The sequence below is a fragment of the Tiliqua scincoides genome, chromosome 12 (assembly GCF_035046505.1).
Source record: "Tiliqua scincoides isolate rTilSci1 chromosome 12, rTilSci1.hap2, whole genome shotgun sequence".
NCBI lineage: Eukaryota > Metazoa > Chordata > Lepidosauria > Squamata > Scincidae > Tiliqua > Tiliqua scincoides.
In genome coordinates, this window is record NC_089832.1 from 307,644 (window position 1) to 328,552 (window position 20,909).

Here is a 20,909-nt window from a genome sequence, read left to right on the forward strand (position 1 = left end):
GCGCTTCCGGCCGGGCAGCCGAGCTCCTCCCGCCGCGGCCCCACCTGCTTCCTCCTCTCCCCCGTGCCCGCTCTAGGCCACGGGCAGGCCAGCCATGGAGAGGAAGCGGGAGGCCGGGCCGTCTCTGCGCGCAGCTCCCTGGAGCGTCCCTGGCGGCCCGCACCCGGCCTGTCCCTCAGGAGCGGGAGCCGAGGAAGCCCGGCGCCAGCTGCCGCTTGCAGAGACCCCCGCGTGCAGCTCTGGATGGACGCCCCCGCTCCCCTCCCGGCCTCCCCGGATTCCTGGGCACGGAGACGCCCTTTGCCGGTGCAGTCTCCAGCAGTGGCCGAGCAGGAGGGCTCCTCTGGGGCAGAAGCCGCACACTGGCCGCCTTTGCCCGCAGGCTGCGCTCCCCGCTCGAAGGGGCCAGGCCAGGCCGGCGGCGCAGCGGCAGGCAGGGCGCGAAAGGATCGGAGCCTTTCTCTGCTCGTCGGAGTGATCAGCAGGTCTGATCGGACCATCCGATCACTCTGGCGGGCCACGAAGGCCCTTTGCTCCGACAGGCCTGGCCCTCCACCTCCTCGTGCAGCCCTTCACGAGGGCCCTCCTGCTCAGCCAAGGGCGGTCTGCACAGGGGCTGAACAGCAGCTGCTGCTCCTGTTCCCCAGAGCTCAGCCGAGCCCTCCTCCCCAGGGGGGAAGAGAAGGTACGTGGCAGTGCTCCTTCCTGGGGCTTCTGCTCATCTGAGGGCTGTGGCATGTTCTGGACAGAAAGGAACACACACACCCCCTTTTCAGTGTGAAATGCAGTCGGTTTTGGCTTGAACAGAATGTGCAACACATTGTACAATGAAGCAAGACACATCGAAATGCAGGCGAGGAGCGATCCCTGGTTGGGCCTTAGCACCACTGAGAAGGAAGCGAGTGCCTGTGTGCTGCGTCTGGAAAGGGGGGGAGGTGCACCCCGGCCGTGCTGTGGCCAGAAGTGAGAGAACCCCTGGCCGTTTGGTGGCAGCAATGGAAGCATCGCTTCTGGGACCCAAGAGGCAGCACCTCGGCCAGTAGGCATTGCAAGGTGGTGACTGGCCCTTTCTAAAGATGTGGACAAGCCATCCTCGGCATCCTCCGACGCATCCTCGGCATCACCTGGCAGGACAAAGTTCCAAACAACACAGTCCTGGAACGTGCTGGAATCCCTAGCATGTATGCACTGCTGAAACAGAGACGCCTGCGTTGGCTCGGTCATGTCGTGAGAATGGATGATGGCCGGATCCCAAAGGATCTCCTCTATGGAGAACTCGTGCAAGGAAAGCGCCCTACAGGTAGACCACAGCTGCGATACAAGGACATCTGCAAGAGGGATCTGAAGGCCTTAGGAGTGGACCTCAACAGGTGGGAAACCCTGGCCTCTGAGCGGCCCGCTTGGAGGCAGGCTGTGCAGCATGGCCTTTCCCAGTTTGAAGAGACACTTGGCCAACAGTCTGAGGCTAAGAGGCAAAGAAGGAAGGCCCACAGCCAGGGAGACAGACCAGGGACAGACTGCACTTGCTCCCGGTGTGGAAGGGATTGTCACTCCCGGATTGGCCTTTTCAGCCACACTAGACGCTGTGCCAGAACCACCTTTCAGAGCGCGATACCATAGTCTTTCGAGACTGAAGGTTGCCAATACAATAGGACAAGCCAGAGGGGGGAGCCAAGAAGGCAGCCCAGCCCAGCGGCCAAGAAGGGCTGCAGCAGCAGGGGAAGCCATGGCCAGAAAGGGAGAGGCTGCCAGAACGGACATCGAGGAACAGAGGGGCAGCTCTCCAGCATCCCCAAAGCCAGCGTATTCCAGCCGCAGGAGACATCCCCGCAGGGCAGTGGTGGTGGGCTGCTCTACCCTCTCCTCTTGGGCAGCTCGCCTGGAGTCCAGCCACAACCTGCTCCCTTCCCTTGCAGTGGCAAGAATCAGAGCTGGCAGCCTGAAGGAAGCAGCATCCCACCTCTGGGCCTTCCCAAGGAGCACAGGAGGAAGAGCAGGTGAGCCCCTGGGGACACTGTGTGCAGCCCAGGGAGCCCACTGAGCCCCAGCTAAGGAGGGCGTACTTTTCAGTTCACATGGGGGGGCACCTGTCCCATCCAGTAGGCAGGGAGAAGGATGGGGGGCACCCAACATTCCTACTCCACAAACCTTTGGCACAGGGTTGGCTTCACAGACAGGAGTCAGGCAGTGGCAACCATCAAGACAAAGGACTTGTGGGTACAAGAGCAGAGTTTCACTTTGGGTCACTGCCCAGAGACCAGGCACTTTCTTTGGAGTGCTGGAAGAAATCAGGAGGAATGGGGAGTATGTGCCCTGGGGGGCGTGGGCATGAGGAAGCCTTGTACAGGTACAGAGAGACGGGGGGGTCCCCAGCCAATGGTTCTGGTTGCACAGAGCAGTGCTGGGGGGAGGACAGGGGAAATCACAATGGGGGCAGCATACAGAAGACATGGACAAAACCTTTCCAGAACACACACGTCCGTGATGAGCAGCCCACTCTCCGCCCTTACACACAAGCAGACAAAGAGGACCAGTCTACAGGCTGCTCAGGAAGCCATTGCAGGGATCACCTGGTGGCGCCATCAGTGCCTGCCCACCAGGGCACAGCTAGCAGGCGCAGGTGAGTCCCCACTCCCTCGCTGAAGATCGAGCACTCTGCCAAGGATCACACCCCAACCCCGTACAGCACATGAGGAAAGGAGGGGTGTCACTGCCCCGCTTGGGGCACAGCAGCAGTGCCGCCCACCCCCCTGACAAACAGCATTACTATTCCGAGTGCTTCCCCCAAAGGAGTCAGAGCAAGGACCTTTCAGACAAGGGCCAAAAGGAGCACCAGTTCCCGCCTTGCCTCTTGCTTTCTGTTGATCTTGGGGAAGGCGGGGTGAAGCAAAGGCAGCCCCCCCCCCCAGCCCAGAGTCCTGACACTGCAGCAGCCCTGGCTGAAGAAGGGGTAGGCGTTCAGGAGTCTCTGTGCAGGAGCTTCTTCAAGTGTGGATGGGAGTAAGGCTTCTCCGTGACAGCGTCGTCTGGCTGAGGAGGCAGTGAGCAGTGGCAGGACTACTTGGCAGGGGCTGAGGCAGCTGCCACAATCTCCTCGTACTTGGGAGGCGGGTCGTTGTACGACAGGCTGGCCTCCTCCCCACTGCTGCTGCTGTCAGGATGCCCCGTCACCTCCTCGTAAGAGGGGGGTGGGGTGGAACTGGACAGAGCAGGGGCCACGTGGTCAGCGGGACGAAGGCTGTTGCTGTCCAGCTGGCTGGCAGTCCCAGAACCCCACCTGCTGCCAACACCCGCCCTGCTGCTTTGGTCCCGCTGGCAGTACCCGTCACTCTGGCTGTGCGATGCCTCGCGGTACACCATCACACGGGGCAGGCTGCGGCCTGCTCGGCTGGCCAAGTAGCGGTTCTGGGCGTAAGAGGAGGGGCGGTGCCGCGTGGCCTTCTGCAGCTGGCATCTCCAGATGATGAAGAGCGCAATGACGATCAGCAGCGCAACCCCCAGCAAGGGCACCACCACGTACATGGCGTCTGAGCGGCCGCCACCTTCGGTGGGGTCCTTGACTGAGTAGGCGTAGCCCTTCCAAAACTCCATCTACAGCAGGAAGAAGACATGCTCCGGTCAGTGCACAGCCCCTGTGGCTTTCTAGCCACGTGGGCCTAGCCCGGGGCAGGAAGCATCTGGGTGCCCCCTCCAGGTGCAGCAATTGCATTTATTACAGTACACTCCCAGCCCACCTTTCCCCTTACAGGTATTTATGTGGTTTACTTTATAGCATGAAAAATATGCCGTTAAAGACTGTTAAACCTCTTTACAGAGAACACCAGAAGAGCCAGACTGCCACGGGATCAGGTGCACAGAGCCTTTACTCCTACAGGTTGCTTCCCCCAGTGGCCCACCAGCAGTCCCCGTCTGGGAAGCCCACAAGCAGGGGATGAAGGCAAGAGCCTCCCTCCTACTATGACCCCCCCCAGCAAATGGCATGCTGGGAAGGCACTACCTGCAGGAATCCACCCTGACTAGCCAACAAAATCAGATTCCAGCCCAAAAGGAGGATTTGACACGGGAGGAAGCCAAGCACCCTCCCTCAGAAGGAGGTTCCGAAGCCACAAGGAAGGCCTCTCCTGCATCCCAGTCAAGGGCCACGCCAGAGACAGGAGGTTCTCTGCAGAGGACCTTCTTCAAGTAGGAGCAGGCGCACAAGGGGAGTGACGGCCCTTCAGGCACCGGGTGGTGGGCAGGAGAGCAGACTTGGGCTAGAAGCACATGCTCAGCTCCTCCTCTGAGACAAGGGGGTGCTAAAGAGAAGATGGCAGATCCCAGTCAAGGAGAGGGAGATGCCACCCCCCCGCCCTCTGCCCCACTTACTGTCTTCTCCTTGTTCTCAAACACCTCCTTGACCTCCTCGTAGCTGCAGATCTCCTCCACACACTCCCGCTCAATGGTGCCCTGCCGGAACTCCTCCAGGAAGCCGTTGGCGCGGGGAAGGCGCTTCAGGATGGAGTGTGCCTTCTGGGCCGCCAGGAAGGCTGGAACACAGAAGCCAAAGGCTGCACACGCAGGGCAGAGGTGCTCCAGCCAGGAAGGGAGCTGCTCTCCCAGCACACACCGACAAGCCCCACACGCCCAGCTGTGCACCAGCCCCCTCTCCTCCCTGACCAGTTTGCAATGTGGAGAGCGAGGCTTCCTCTCAGAAAAACCGCTTCTGCTCTTGGTTAACATGGAGCAGAAGGGGGGCTTCCTCCCAGCTCCAGGTCAGCCTGCCCAGGGACTGAAGGTGCCGCGAACTTCAGGGAGGGTTCCGGAACAGCTTCCAGCCCATCAGCGGCAGCTTCAGCCTCCAAATCCTCACCAGCCCCCCATGTGTGGGAGGAGGATCCCCGCCCACTTCGGGGCACTTACTCGCCATGTCGCATCTTCGCTCGTCACTGGAGGGTCTCGCCCATCTGTTGGAACAAGGGCGGTCCGTCACGGGCCTGCGCCTCCAGGCTGCGACCCTCGGGGCCTCCCACCCCTCCGGCCTCGGACTGCGCGGCTCAGCAGCTCCCGGGAGCAGCGGGGGGCCGGCAGCCCGGCTCTCCCAGACGGACGAAGCGCAGCGTAGCGGCGGAGGCGGCAGCACAGCCCAGCCAAGGGGCGAACCGCTCCGGCGGCGTCTTCACAGGAGGGCGGCGGGCGCACGTGCGGGCCACACGGCGGGCCTTCCGCTCCTGCGACGGGCAGCCGCCGCCTCCCGCTCCCGCTCAGCCACCGGAGCAAAGCCCAGCGGGCCTCCCGCCTCCCCGGACTTCCAGGGTGCTGCCCGTCCGCCCGCCCCGCAGGAGCCCCTCCGGCTGGAAAGCGCGCGCGGCAGGCGGGGCTCCTCCATGCCGCGAGCGGAGGGCGGCGGGGAGGACCTCGGGATGCCGCCGGCGGGGCGGGGCGGAGCTGCTGCTGCGCGGGGGGCGGCACCGTCTCGGCCCCGCCCGCCCCTCCGTCGACGCAGGGCTCCGCGCGAGGGTTGCCATGGCAACAGCGGGGGTGCAGCGCCGGGCTGCCGCTGACGTCCCGCGCCGCACATGCAGGATGCGGCCCTCGGGGCGGAGGACGCCCCTGCCGGCCCGGCCGGCGGGAGGGCTTCCTCGCCCGGCCTCCCGCGGCCGCCAGCCGCGAATCCGGACCCCGCATCGGAACGGCTGCGCTGCAGCCAGGAGCAGCGGCGCTTTGCCGCCCCGACGGCGCGCCCTCCCCGGCGGAGCCAGCGCCTCACCCTGCTCGGCCTCCCGCTGCGTGCCGGGCCCGGCCGGGCCGGAGGGAAGCAGCCTCGGGCAGACGGTCCGCGCCCCGCGGCCTCCCGCCCCGTCCAGTCGAGCCGAGCGCCGCTCCGGCGGCAGGAGCAGCAGCGGCACCGGCGGCGCCAATGGGAGGAGGCGGTGCCGCCGCTCGCCCCGCCCAGTCGCGGAAGGAGGCGGCTCTGGCGCAGCGCCCTGTGGGGCTTGTGGTCCGGAGGCGGCTCCGGGAGTGGGTGGGCGGGCCCGAGAGCCCCGTGGGCGGAGCCGGCCGGGGGAGAGCCGTCCCTGCAGCAGGCGGCCCGGCGCGGGACCGGCTGCCGCTCAGGCCAGGGACTTGCCCGCGGCGCTCCCGCGCAACAGAGCCGGCGCCTGCGGTGCCAGGGACGCTGCTCCCCAGCGCTGCCGGCCCGGAGAGTGGCGGCCGGAGCCCGCTTCTGCTCCTCCTGTTGCTCCCCGAGCCGAGCGCCTCCGCAGCCTCCTGGAGGGCTGCTTGTGCCGAGAGCCCGCCGCCCAGGGACGGTCCCGGCTGGCTGCCCTCGGGTGAAGGCGGCGGCGGCGAGGGGTCGGGGGCCGGTCTGGCGGGCAGGCGAGGCCGGGAGAGGCGCCCTTGTGGCACCTCCATTTCAGGGCTCCCGTCCAGGCGCTGCTGCCTCTGCCGCGGACCGCAGCCTGGGCGATGTGCACCTGGACGTGGCCGCACACGGATCAGGCGACGGGAGTTGGCCGGGTCCGACCCGTTCACCGGCTTTCCGGAGATCCCGAGCGGCCAGCAGATGGCGGCATCGCAGCGTGAGCCGGAGGGGGTCCCCGGGCAGCCTCCACTTGTCAACGGAGGGGGCGCACAGCGTTCACCCTCAGTGTCTTTCTGCAGTCCACTTTTTTAAGAAGCGGTTGGAGCTCAGATGGGGGCTGTGCCTACTGCACAGGGGTGGCCAAGACCCCCCCCCCCCAGCCGGAGGACTACCCAGAGCGTCCTGTGCTGGGGCAAGACTTCATACTGTGGTCCTGCTCCAAAGGAAGGGCCTGACTCTGAGGCTGCCTCTCAGCACCCAATGCCACCCAATCAATCATAGTACCTTTATTGGCATTTAACCAATGCCACCCCAAGAGGGGGAAGGCAGAGAGATATTCCGTGCAGTCCAGTGAGGGGTCTGCCAGTACCCTGCCCCGTTGGAGCACTTGCCTGCCTTGCGGCCAGAGGTCACACCTCTCCTCCTGCACTGGGTTCACACACCAGCTGGAGCACCAGATGTGCTCCACTCACACACTCAGTGGGGCACCAGATGTGGCAGAGGTGGGGGGACTGCGTTCACACTGCGCGTGTCCGTGGGCCAAGCTCAGGCAAGGCTGTTGGCACCCGCCTGTCCTCCTTTCTTCTAAAAAGGACTTACTTGTGAATAAAGATGCACAGGCCAGCACTCTAATGCGCCTTTCATATTTGTTTGGAATAGTTCATGTCCGATTTTTTCTCTTTTTATGCCCTTGTTTTGAGCTATTGCAGCCCAATCAGAAAGTGTCGGATGGACGACTCGTGTCCTCGGTGTCTCAGCAGGAATTGGGGGCAGAAGGAAGCACCCGCGGAGGACGCCAAGAGCCTGCATGCTGTCAGGCAGTCCAGTGTGGTGTGCCTATGCGGGGTGCAGGTCCACTGGACAAGCAGTGTCCTGGCATTCACTGCTGAATTCAGGGGATGACAGGCGGCTGGGGAGGCAGGGCGCTGTGGAGGGAATCCCAGTGGCCCCTGCAAAAGGCTTGCAGGAGGCCACCCAGTGCAGCCAGCAACTCCCTGGACAGCCACCCAGGTGTCAGCCGCTCCCCACCCAGCACGCTTCTGTTCTGGCACCTTCCCTGTGCTTCCGCATTGATTGCTGGCTGGCTCAGGCAATTGCCCTGCAGGCTGATAAGCCGCATTTCTGCTTTTATCACGGGAAGCACTTTGGATCCTCAGGGGGAGCCTGGTGGCTGGTTTGGCAGCTTCTGCACAAGGCTGTGCCCAGCACCAGGTGCTCACCAGGGCAAAGGGTTTCATTTGTGGCCCGCTTTGTTGCCCAACTCCTGCAGTGCCCCTGTGGAGAGGCAGCCAACCAAGGGGGCCAGGCTCATGCGGATGGGAGAACAGAGGTGCTGCTGGGAAGCCAGACTCACCAGCAAGCCCCCTCCCCCGCACATGGAGCGGCAGCAGCTTGGAGGTGCTGGCCTGGCACCAAATCCCACTAACCCCCTGAGGAATGCTGGCCTCCCTCCCTCGCCAGGACACGGGGCTCCTTCCAGCCCACCTGCCTGACTGGCACAGCTACCAGAGGCCGTTGCAGTTCTCCAGAGAGCTCAGCCCGGGACTAGAGCAGGCGGCAGGCGTCACCCCTGTGCCAGCCCTGCCTGCTGCAGCCCCCCTCTTCCCAGGCAGGGCGTGGAAAACCCTGGCATCTCCCCCCTGCTCTTGCATGCCAGGACCCCCTTATGCTACCCGTCATTCCCCAGCTCACCACAAGGTGGGTGCTCCTCCCAGCCTCTCCCTTTGCGGGGCGAGCACTTCCTGACCCCTCCTGCTTCCTGGCCTGTTGGACTGCCTGCTGGGGATGGGGTGGGCAGCCACAGCCTCCAGAGTGTGGTGGTTCTGCTACCCAGAGGAGGGAGGATTGGGGATTGGGTTGGGAACAGGGTCTGGGGCATCACCTGCGCCAGCTGGCTCAGTCTCCTTTCCGCTCCCAGCCCGGCTCCCTTACACCCGGCCAGCATCTCCTCACCCTGCTTCTCAGCGTGGACCACGGATGTCGCTGTGGGACTCCAGAACTGAAGGGAGTTCCTAGCAGAGCTGGAGCACGTCAGAGCAGCTCCTTTCATGGCCAGGCTCCCTTGGAGCAGTCTAATTCCTGTGCTATCCCCAGGACCCCTTTTATATCCCTTCCACACATGAGCTGTGAAATGCATTCCAGTTGAATAAACCAGGGCCCAGTGAAGGAAATTTGCCAGCCCCAGTAACAAACCCAAACACAGGCAGGAAAAGCAAGTCCCTGGGAGTGGGGTCAGGAGGGCGTCTTAGAAGCCCCATCCCGGCATAGGAAGGAGGCCAAGTCAAGCATTGCCCTGTGGCTTGGCCACTCTGGTCCCCTTTGCCAAGAGGTGCCTCCTGCAGGCATATCTCTTGCCCATTGGGGTTGGAGCCTCCCCCCCCCCCAAAATCAGGGCCAAGCCCAGCAGTGGCATTTTGCCTTGATACTGCAGCTGCTGCAGCCTGGTTGCCTCTCCTCTGTGTGGAAACGGGCCATTTTGCATGCGTGATACCCCTGAGACTGCATGGGGCAGGGTCTCCTCTGTTGCCTCCCAGGTGTGGCACACCAGTGTCTGCAGGCCCAGCTGAGAAGGGAGCGGCAGAGTCTAGAGCAGGGGTGTCCAAAGTTTTTGGCAGGAGGGCTGCATCATGACACTGTGTTGGGGGCTGGGGGGGAAGAATTCATTTACATTTAAAATTTGAATAAATCTACATAGATGAATATATTAAAGATGAACTTATATGAATGAATGAAGGTCTTGCAATAGCTCAAGGCCTATAAAAGGCCTGGCACAAAGCAAGGCTGACCTTTCCTTCACTGCCACAGCTGCATCACAGATGTAAAACAGCAAGCAGCGGAGGGAGCCCTCATCTGACAGCTCATGCAAGACGTCAAACAGTTGCTCTCACGCTGAGAGCAGTTGTGTCGGGCCAGTGTGGGCTCCAACAAATCTCCGGAGGGCCAGAGGCTCGTTGGAGACTGGGGGCTCCCTGAGGGCCGCATTGAGAGGCCTCGAGGGCCGCAAGTGGCCCCAGGGCCAGGGTTTGGGCACCCCTGGTCTAGAGGAACCCCCTGGCTTCTGCCAGAGTTGGGGTGGGTTACAGCACAAGATCTCCCAGCTTTGACATGGAGCTGAGAATATCTCTCTCCTGCTTCCATCCAAGAATTTGCGCAACCAGCCCTGTGCATTCCTCTGAATGGATGACAGAGTGCCACCTCCACTCCAGTATCAGGGCCTTTCTTTCCCCAGAGGAGGTCCTGCACGACCAAACACTCCAGGCATGCCACAGCCCACAGCAAACTCCTGCAGTGTGTCCTCTGGCGAGCACAGACCCCTCATCAGCAACCACCCCCTTCCCCCTCCAGCCGGGTCCACTGTTTGTGCACTGCAAGCACTGACAGCGACACGAGGCGTGCAGGCAGGTGGTGTGGCACCTCAAGGTTTTTAGCCCTGAAAGGGTTTAATTCTGATCTGGAATAAGCCGCTGGCCCAAGTGACGATTTGTGGACGGATTTTGCAAAGCTGCCGGAAACAGTCAGCTTGCCCTTATCCCCAGGGCTCCAGCCCTCTCCCTGCTCCCTGGGGGGGGGGGCACCCAATTCCTCCCTGCCTGGGTGGTTGACTCTGGCCAAGGCTCCTCTACCTTGCCCAGGGACCACAACGCTCTGGCTGCCACTGTAAGTACCCAATGGGGCCTCCCGGGTGCTTGTGTGTCTGTTCTGTGGCCCCTCAGAATCCGAACTGCAGGCTCTGAGGACACCTGACTGCAGAGGGCCCTGTGAGCCAGCCACGGGTGCCCAGGCAAAGCTCCGGCAAGGCTGCTGAGAGATGCAGAGCTCTCCTCCCTCTTCTGGCCTGGAGAGACCCTGTCGCTCCCAGAGAGGAGTTAGGCTGTGACCCAGAAGGGAGGGGGTGCTGCCAGAAGGTGGGGCAACCAAGGCCTCCAGCTTTCGTGGGGAGGGGAGGGCTGACCGTGGGTCACCTCCAGATGTCTGGCTGAGCCCCAGGCCGTTCGGCATATAAGCAGTGCACCAGTCCCACTCGGGCTCACCGCAAGGCAATTGTGCATGGTCATGCGCTCCAGAGTTGGAGAGGGACCAGGGCTCGGTGCCAGCACCCAGGATGGAGTCACACCCACAGAAGGTCCCCTCGAGGTCCACCCCTGGCGGCAGCAGCAGCTCCAGTGGAGCTGGAAAGGCCCTTCTCTGTACCTGGACCCTGGAGGAGCCAACGTCAGCCAGTGCAGACCCCATCCTGAGCGAGGCAGCCAACTCCCGCCCAACTGGCTAGAGAGCAGCTATGTGCAACAGTGCCTGTGCCCCAGTGGCACATGGCCACACGGGGTGGTCAGCTTGCACCACTCTGCACAGACATGCCAAGCAGGCTAGAGACCCAGCATGTCAGCCAGCCAGCCAGCCAGTGGGGCGGATGGAGGCCAGCAGAATCCAGCAAGGCTCACAGGCCAGGTCAGGGAAGCAGGGCCGCGGCTGTGTAGGGAAGCCACCCCTGTTCGGCAGACCAAGGGGCCCACTGGGGTGGATCGCTGACAGCGGCAGCAGTAGTTTCTCCGTGCTGAGCAGGGGAGGGCTCGCTCTCTGGAGGGAAGCTGCCAGCCAGCGCCTTCAGTGCTGAGCTAGATGGAACTGGGGCTGACTCTGCAGAGGCTGCCTTCCAGGGCAGGTAGAAAACAAGCCCACCTCCGCTGCCACCTGAGAAGCCTTGCTCTGGGAGAGCACTCCCTGCCCCGCCCCACCCCGTCTCAGTGCCATCAGCAGCTGACCCGGCACAGTCTGGGGCTAAGTACAAAGGGGGGCAGAGGGCAGCCCTCTGTTATGCCTGGCACCCCTCCCACCCCCAGGCTTTCCCTCTCGCTCCCTTGCTATTCACCTCCCAGGAAAGGCCCCTCCTCCCCTCCCCTCCCCTCACCCTGGTGGGCTTTCTGCCTCTCCACAATGCCAGCTCTGCAGGAGGAGGCTTGCAGAAGGCATGGTCGATCATTAACCCAGCATGCCTCTCCCCCCTCCCTCCACACTGTCTCCTAGATAACTCCCCCCCTTCAACTCACAGAAAGATCCGCGTACAAGAGCCCAGGAGGGACACACACGGACCGGACCGCGCAGGACAAGAGAAGACGTGGAGAGGAGCTAGCAAAGCAGCAGGAAAGCCAGAGATGGTCTCCGTGGGCCTGCAGCTGGTGGGCTACGTCCTGGGGCTGCTGGGGCTGCTGGGCACTGTGGTCGCCATGCTGCTGCCCAGCTGGAGGACCAGCTCCTACATCGGCTCCAGTATCGTCACCGCGGTCGGTTTCTCCAAGGGCCTCTGGATGGAGTGTGCCACCTACAGCACGGGCATCACCCAGTGCGACATCTACAGCTCCCTGCTCAACCTACCCGCGGACCTCCAAGCGGCCCAGGCCCTGATGGCCACCTCCACCGCCGTCTCCTGGCTGGCTGCCGTGGTCAGCGTGGTAGGGATGCGGTGTACCGTCTTTGCCCAGGGCTCCCCCACGAAGGACAAGGTGGCTGTGCTGGGAGGAGCAGCCTTTGTCCTGGGGGGGCTGCTCTGCTTTGTCCCTGTGGTGTGGAACATCCACGTGGTCCTGCGTGACTTCTACAACCCCGTGGTCCCTGACAGCATGAAGTTTGAGCTGGGGGAGGCCTTGTACCTGGGCATCCTCTCTTCCCTGCTCTCCCTCATTGGGGGCTTCATTCTCTGTGCCTCCTGCCCACCCCGGGACCCCCAGGCAGCCTATTACAGTCCTTACCACTCAAGGGCCCGGGCAGGCAGGCAGCTCCCCGCACCCTCTGCCTCTCCAAAGACCAAGACTGAGTTCAATGCATACAATCTGACTGGCTATGTGTAGCAGCAGCTGGACTCTGGGTGGCCACCCAGGGCCCCCCCCTCTGCTGCTGCCACTGCCCTCTGGGTCACCGAGAAGGACTGGACAGATAAGTGGACCTCCATCCCTGTTTCTCCTGCATGTGGTCCTCAGCACAACGTGCCTGGAAGCCCATCATGTCTCCCAGCCTTGGCCAATGGGACCAGGGAGCAGGACCAGCTGCTGCAGCTTCTGTGAGCACCCTGGAGCTGAGCACCCTCCAGGGAAGCCCTTCAGTGTCCTGGAGAGACCAAGCAAGCTGCAGGACCTGCGGCAGCAAAGCTGGCTGGTGCTCTGCACGGAACAGGCTTGGCTGCCACAGAAGTGCCTCTCCAAAACCTAGGGGTGCAACAGGCAGAAGCGGATCTGTGGGGCTTGTGTGTCCCTGACCCAGGAGACTCAGCAGGTGGCATTTAACATGAGAGTGACTGGACCCGGAGGGAACATGACGCGCCTGGTGCATTGCGCCTCTGGAAAGGGCTTGCTGGAACTCAGGAAGCTGGGAGGAAGGGACGGGGTTTCCAGGACAGCTCCTCGCTGAAGCCAGGGCCTGGAAGAAAGGCTGGCTGTGGGCGCAGCACTGCAATGACAGCCACATGCCTTCAGGTCCATGGGGGGGACGGGGACTGAGACTGTTTCTCCTCCACCTCTGAGGGCCAGACCAGACTGGGCGCTCTCCCAACCCCCTCCCTGGCACACTTCAAAGGTGTAACTGTGGACATCTGGCCTGCTCCCACGCAGTCCTCCTGCCTTGGTGCCTCTTGCATGGGGGTGGGCAAGCGGGAACACTCTGGCCTTGGCACTGGGAGCACAGGTACAATAAACAAACCCGACAGGAGACAACCAGTGGCTGCCTGTCAACATTGTTCCAGGGGGTCTGGCCCCAGTGCATCCAGCGCCCGGGCCTCTGCTGGCGGGACTCTGGCTGGCCCACCAGGGTTGTAGATGGTGGGTCCCACTTCTGCCCCTCTGGCACACAGTGAAGGGGCTGCCCTGGCCCCACACAGGGCATGGCCCAGGGACGAGCAAAGCCAGGCCTGGGTGGGCTGTGGCACCAGAGACCTGAGGTCTCAGTCATCCCCAAGGGCCCCCCCCCCCGCTGTGTGAAAGCTGAGTGGGATCCTGAAGGGGCCTGGTTTCGTAAAGGCCTCCGGGCACCCTGAAGGCAGCAGGGCCTGGGCTCAGCCCAGTGAGCTACTCGGGATCCAGACCAGGCTGCCCTCCTGCTGCCTCTGGGGTGCTCCTGGAAGACAGGGCGTTCCAAGGAAGTTCCGGTTGCTGCTGGGTTTCTTCCCTTGACTGGGAAGAGAGTCCCCAAGAACAGGAAGGAAGGAAGAAGGGCTGGAATGGGGGCTGGGCAGGAGAGCCAGTGGAGAGCAAGGGAGGGGGTCGTTCCCCAGAAGGCTTCCAGGCTGGGGCAAGGAATGGTCTGTGGGTGCCCTGAAGAGCCACCGCCTTCTTAGCCGCCACCCCGGAAACTCTCTGGCACAGGTGAGAGGCGGTTTCCCTGGAAGCACTGCGGTCTTGCTCCAAGGATGGCTCTGCTGCAAGCAGGGCCGGCCTTAAGCTGATTGGACCAGTTGCTCCCACCTGGCCCCACACCTGAGGTGCCCCTGTGCCAGCGTAAACATACAAGGAATGTTTTTACTAAATCATTTCACAATCAGTAAAACAAGCGGCTCTGTAAGTATTTACTTGTCAACGGTATCTACACATTTTGTTTACTTGGAAGCTGACATGTATGCAGTTTTGAATTAAAATACGCTTAGATTCATTTGGTCCATCAACTCACTTGCACTTTTTAAGCCCACACTTGGATCGCTTTCTGTTCTGCCGTAAAGATCATGGAGACCATCACAGAGATCGGTCCATTGTGCATGTTATGTCTCGAAGAGCCTGCAGACCTTGGCAGCGAACCTAGTGGGCCCTACAAGAAATGTTTCCAATGCCCCCCTGGGTTGGCTCTAGCTGGGGGGTGTGCGTGGGGGGGGGCTTCCATGGTCACTGCTGCCTTGTGGGCAAGGAGGACTGCAGAGTAGGAGCTGCAGGGAGGAGAGGGGCGGCCCTGCAGGCAGGATCTTGCCAGCCACTGCTTGGGCTGCAGCTGGAGCCGGGCGGTATGGGGGCTCTCTCATGTTCTGTGCCCACTGTGCTTCTGGGCATCCCAGCAAAAAGGTAGCTCCAAAGATCTTCCAAGGACAAAGCGGAGAGGCAGACCCCCTGAACAGCTGCCACTCCCAGCCCAGGGACAGCAGAACGTCTGCAGGCAAGGACTGCGCGGGGGGGGGCAGCACTTCGTCAGCTGTGCCTGAGAAGCACACCAGCGGCAGGGCATGGAGACAAAGAGCTCTCTTCTGTGCCCAGTCCCCTTGACCGCTATGCACAGGGGGTGCTCTGAACACAAAAGCCCCCTTTGGCAATCATTTGTGCCCCCCACAACCTCCTAGGACAGGTTACCTGGAGAGGAAGGCAGTAAGCAAATGGCACAGGGTGACCAGACATCCTCTTTTTCCAGGACATGTCCTCTTTTTCAGCCTCGGTCCTGGAAAAGAAGTTAAATGTCCTGTCTTTTCCCTGTGAGCAGGCAGCGCAGAGCCTTCTTGTAATTAATCAAGTCTATGTAATAAATTATATGTGACCACATGAAATCAATATAGGAGTGTTTTTAGCTTTTATTTTGTCGTCCTACATTTTTGGCTGTCCTACATTTTGGGGTGCCTGGTCCTCTTTTGCGGCTATGACATCTGGTTACCCTGAAATGGCAGGGCCATTTCCTTCCCCCCACCTGCCCCCCAGCTTTGAGCCCCTCCAGCTCAAAGCACCACCGGTGCTCAATCTGGCACCGTTGCATTGCAGAAGCACAGCCAGAGGACAGCATTTCAGCAGAGCTGGGAGGCCATCCATCATGCAGGCAGGACACTGGCCCTGCCAAGGAGCGGCCATACAGAGGCAGCTGCAGCAGGACCTGGAGCACGTGTCAGCTGCCTGGCGCTAGCCGAGAACTGCAGCAGTCCTCCAACCTGGCCCCAGCACAGGACTGCAGCATGAGCTCGCGCACACACGGGCTGCAACAACTCTCAGCCACTCCAGACATGACATGACTTCTCTGCAGTTTGCTAGCAGCCCAGCCCGCGAACTGGCAGGCTTAGAGTGCCAACTGAAGCGGCTTCCTGTCATAAAGTGATTCAGTTTTCCGCAAGCGAGGGGAGCATTCAGTTCACTGCTGCTGCTGGGACACTAGCACTGACCTTGCCCACTATCAGACCTTGCCCACTATCAGACCTTGCCCACTATCAGACTATCACTACAGGCCATCAGGTGACTGATATGCTCTGCACCTCTGGGCAAGGAAACCAGTGAGAGCTCAAGGCACTTGCACGGGCAAGTTTCCTGTGACAGAGCTGAGCTGAGCTGAGCTGAGCTCCCACAAGTTCAAGACAGCAAGAGTCAGGTGCCTGGCTGACTGCCCCACACAGGGAACAAGAGACCCTGCTAAGAAATTGTGCCCAGAGGGCCAACTGATCTCAGCAAACAGGATGCTCCTCTGCGGAGAGCTGCCAGTGGGTGAGTGGGCACCCATCCTTCCTTGGCCTCCACATATGCTTGGTCTCCTCATTCAGACCTGCTGCAAGCTGATTCACACCTTAGCTGTGAAGACATCCTGTTCACCCAGGGCCTGACCCTTCTTGACCCAGAGGGCACGACCCCTCCCCTGCGCACCACTGGCCTGGCCTTGACAAGTCATCTCTCTCATGGCAAGTACTCTTGCCCAAGGGTCACCTGTGTTTGTGGAGGAGGCCGGATCGCTGCAGCACTCCACACGGGCGAGCACCCCAGCACTTCATGGGTGCCGCCTGCTGGGAACCCTCCCAGCAGTTCTCCAAAGCGTATCAGTCAGGACTGTTCTTGCTCCCATAATGCAGATGGGAAGGCCGAGGGGACATGGCCTGCCCAGTGTGTTCAGGAGGGGAGGTGCCAAACAGCAACTTCCTTGTTCCCCCCGCTCAGTCTCTCAGTCGCGAGGCTAATGCAAGACCAGAGGATCAAGGGCAGGGATGGCCGCTCTGTGGACAGCTTTCCCTTGAACAATGGCACAGACAGTTCTGGGCACCACACTGCAAGCAGGCTGTTGCTGGGGAAGGCACAGATGAGGCCGAGCAGATGCCTGCTGAGTCCAGGCCAGGTTTTTTTGTTGGAACTGACTGGTGGGAGATTCGGGGTGGATAAGAAGAGGGACTTCTTCACTGAGCTGAGAAGGAATCTGTGGAATTCTGTTGCCGCAAGATGTAGGGGTGGCCTTAGAAGGGAGTTAACCAAAGTCGTGGGGTCAATCACTGGTTGTTGGCTGTGTGGAGCCACCCTAGTCAATGGCTGTCTGCCTCTAAGTCCCTGCTATAGGGAAGCAATGGCAGAGAAGCCTCTAGGCCTCTTGTCTCCACAGTGAGATGGCATCTGGGGACCCTTGAGGAAAATGAATACGGGGGGGGGGCGCCTTCTGGCTTGATCCTCTTCCAAGCAGGCTGCTCATGTTCCAGAAGCTGCTACAGACTGAGTTGGGGTCTTTGCCAGACTGACCAGGACTTGGCCCAGGGGCTTCTGCCTGTGAAGAGGAGGCAGCTCCACAGCTCCCCAAGCATCAGCTCCTCCTGAGAAACAAATACCTGACCCCCCTCCCCCGCGCACTCCCCAGGAGGATGAGAAGAGCCGTGCTGGCCCAGAGCCCTCTGGGCACCTGCCAACACCAGCCCCCACAGCATTCCTGCTGGGCACCCAGAAGCAGGAGCCAAGGACCAGGCGTTCTGAAGGAATGGCCCAGCCTGGGGAGTGACTGTGATCAGTGACCTGGAAGGCACAGGACAGAATGCAGGGGGCAGCCTGGGCGGTGGGGCGTGGGCAGTGGCAGGACTGGGAGGGCAGGCAGGTTCGGGGCACCCACACAGTCTGCTAAATTTAGAGTGACCCCAGGCATTTGTGGCATGCTGCTGTCCTGCTTTTCCCCAAGGAGCTTCACGCGGGCCTCGCCTGGAGGCCTCCGTGGCCACATTCCGGGCACGGCAGATGGTCTGGGAGCATCAGAAGGCAGCACACTGTGGAGAAATGGTCTCCTCCTTCAGAGCTCCCCCCCCCCCGTGCAGGTGGCCAAAAAGTCCCCGCTGGCTTGTGTGAACACCGCCCCAACCATTCCACGTAGCACTGAAGACACTGTGGCTCCGTAGGCCAGACATCCCTGCCTGCCTGTCGCCCCCATAGGCACCAGGAAGGCGGAACCTCCCTTTCCTGGACTCTGCTTGGCTGCCCTGCACCCCTTCTCTGCAGGAAGGGCAGCAGGCAATGGGCTAGCAGAACTGTGTTGGTGACTCTTCACACCGCACGCCAGATCTCACCTGCAGCCAAGATGGGCACAGGCCCCCTGCCCTCGCGCTCTTCTGGAGAACTGGAGTGGAACCCTCCTCCCTGCATTGTGCCTCCCTGGGAGACTGCCCCTTGGCACCACGCATGGGATGGACAGCACCCAACACCGGAAGACGTGCAGATCCAGGGGAAGCAGACCAGAAGTAGCCATGACAGAGAACCCGCAAGTCATCGCTTTCGCCATCATGGACACAAAGGAGAAGGCAGAGTGCGGTGCACTCCTCCCACCCCAGAAAGAGAACAGAAAAGTATCCCACCTGTTACATTTCTGTGCCCAGACTCAAGCATCTGGCAGAAACTCTGGGCCACAAGTTGATCCTGGAGAGAAGCCAGAAAGGGTCACAGTGGGGGGAGGGGGGCAGTGGCTATCTGCTGGGGGTGAAGCCCCCCCTCACTCACCTCCTCATGGACATGTGCAATGGGGCAGGGGGACAGTTCTGGGCCTCCCCCCATTTCTGTCCCCACTCCTGCCCTTCTGAAGACTCAGCTGCTTGCAGGCTGCTGTACAGGATCCCCCTTGCCCTCCCCACCTGCAAAGTGTGGAAGACTCTTGCAGCCAAGATGGGAAAAGAGTGGCCCCCAGTGGGAAAACCTGCACATCACAAAGTGGAAAAAGGGACCCTGGCTGCACACCTCCCAGCCTCCTGCCCTGAGAAGGGCTGAGCAGCAGGAGGGCACCCCATGCAGGAGGCAGGAGAGGCTGGGTCTGAAGGGCGCCCCAGAAAAGGCAGAGACCCAAAGTGCAGAGAAGCACAGCAACAGCAGCAACACATAATCCCTTCCAGGGCAGCTCCAGAGCATGTGCAAAGGCAGTGGGGCCTTGTAGGCTGGAAGCCTGCAAGGCTCATGGTGGGAGGGCGAGCAATCACTTGCCTGGCAATGCCAGATGCATGCATGCGCGTGGGAGGGCATGTAATGAAACACGGGCAGATTTTACCTCAGAATGCCAGGTGAAAGGGAAGGCACCAGAATGCATGTCTTTGGTTGTCTTGAGTGCTCCCTGAGGCACCTGGTGGGTCACTGTGAGATACAGGAGGCTGGACTAGGCGGGCCTTTGGCCTGATCCAGAAGGGCTCTTCTTATGCCCTTATGAACACATCTCATCTCCAGGAGCACCAAGGGCTCTTGCCTCCATAAGAACAGCCCCACTGGATCAGGCCATAGGCCCATCTAGTCCAGCTTCCTGTATCTCACAGCGGCCCACCAAATGCCCCAGGGAGCACACCAGATAACAAGAGACCTCATCCTGGTGCCCTCCCTTGCATCTGGCCTTCTGACATAGCCCATTTCTAAAATCAGGAGGTTGCGCATACACATCATGGCTTGTACCCCATAATGGATTTTTCCTCCAGAAACTTGTCCAATCCCCTTTTAAAGACGTCCAGGCCAGATGCCGCCACCACATCCTGTGGCAAGGAGTTCCACAGACCGACCACGCGCTGAGTAAAGAAATATTTTCTTTTGTCTGTCCTAACCCGCCCAACACTCAATTTTAGTGGATGTCCCCTGGTTCTGGTATTATGTGAGAGTGTAAAGAGCATCTCCCTATCCACTCTGTCCATTCCCTGCATAATTTTGTATGTCTCAATCATGTCCCCCCTCAGGCGTCTCTTTTCTAGGTTGAAGAGGCCCAAACGCCGTAGCCTTTCCTCATAAGGTGCCCCAGCCCCGTAATCATCTTAGTCGCTCTCTTTTGCACCTTTTCCATTTCCATTATGTCTTTTTTGAGATGCGGCGACCAGAACTGGACACAATACTCCAGGTGTGGCCTTACCATAGATTTGTACAACAGCATTATAATACTAGCCATTTTGTTCTCAATACCCTTCCTAATAATCCCAAGCATAGAATTGGCCTTCTTCACTGCCACCGCACATTGGGTCGACACTTTCATTGACCTGTCCACCACCACCCCAAGATCTCTCTCCTGATCTGTCACAGACAGCTCAGAACCCATTAGCCTATATGTGAAGTTTTGGTTTTTTGCCCCGATGTGCATGACTTTACACTTACTGACATTGAAGCTCCATCTTTGGCCTTCCTCTGCCCTTCTCAAACTCTCACTTCAGAGCTCTGGTGCATTTGCCCAGTTCATCCCTGGAGGTGATTCCTTGCACATCCTGGTGCAATCCTGACCAGGCAGCACCTCCAGCCCCACAAGGGCGCCACCTGTTGGCTCCTAGAGAAAGTGCTCTGAGAGTCCCTCTCTCAAGCAGTCCTTTTCTTATGATGCTGCTCTGAGCCTCCATGGAGGGTGCAGCAGAGCACAGTGGAGTCGCAGAGCGGGGGTGCAACTGAGCCAGACAGCCCTGCAGACCCTTCCTTGGGGCACTCACTGTTCCCTCTCTCAAGCCAAGCAGCTTTCTCCTATTGGGAGATGGGGGCAGCCAGTACACACCCACGCACCCAGCCCACTCTCACCCACTCTGCTGCTGAGCTCTCTTCTGGCCACGGCGGGGGGGGGGGGAGGAGGAGAAAGCAGCTGGATGCCACCAACAGGGTCACCTGAGGCCCGTGGGGACTACACTTGCTTTCCCAAGCAGGCCAGTACCCCCCCTCCCTGCCCAGCAGGTCCTCTTGTTCAGAGCCCAGGCAACACCTGCTGGGGGATAGGCAGGCTTCAAACCTGTGACCAGGTGATTTCCCTCACAGAGGTCTGCCAGAAGCTGGTAGAAGGAAAGAAGGAAGGGACTCCATTGTAGATGAGCTGCACCAGAGCAAGCTGCAAGACTGCTGGGGCAGAGCTGTTGCCAGGGGGACTAATTGTTCTCCTTTCTCCTCCTAAAGAACATAAGAAGAGCCCTGCTGGATCAGGCCAAAGGCCCGTCTAGTCCAGCTTCCTGTGCCTCACAGAGACCCACCAAATGCCTGAGGGGGCTCACAAGACAACAGCCACAATCTGTGTACCGGTGCCCTCCCCTGCATCTGGCAATCAGAGGCAGCCTGCCTCTAAAACCAAGAGCTTGCACATATACTATGATTTGTAACCTGTATTGAACTTTTCCTCCAGAAATTTGTCCAATCCCCTCTTAAAGGCATACAGGCAAGACGCCATCACTACTTCCTGTGGCAAAGAGTTT

At 60.6% G+C, this 20,909-nt stretch overlaps 2 protein-coding genes across 2 annotated transcripts; one reads left to right on the forward strand and one right to left on the reverse strand.

Moving 5' to 3' along the window:
- Window positions 1-1,556: 1,556 nt before the first annotated feature.
- On the reverse strand, window positions 1,557-5,883 carry PRRG3 (proline rich and Gla domain 3). The gene is made up of 4 exons (XM_066640248.1): window positions 5,747-5,883; window positions 4,900-4,943; window positions 4,366-4,526; window positions 1,557-3,591 (listed from the first exon to the last, which is right to left on the reverse strand). Exons 2-4 carry the CDS (start codon window positions 4,904-4,906, stop codon window positions 3,058-3,060), a joined length of 702 nt encoding a protein of 233 aa, XP_066496345.1. The 5' UTR covers window positions 4,907-4,943; window positions 5,747-5,883; the 3' UTR covers window positions 1,557-3,057.
- Window positions 5,884-11,709: 5,826 nt separating this feature from the next.
- On the forward strand, window positions 11,710-12,402 carry CLDN2 (claudin 2). The gene has a single exon (XM_066640249.1). It carries the CDS (start codon window positions 11,710-11,712, stop codon window positions 12,400-12,402), a length of 693 nt encoding a protein of 230 aa, XP_066496346.1.
- The last annotated feature ends 8,507 nt before the right edge of the window (window positions 12,403-20,909 follow it).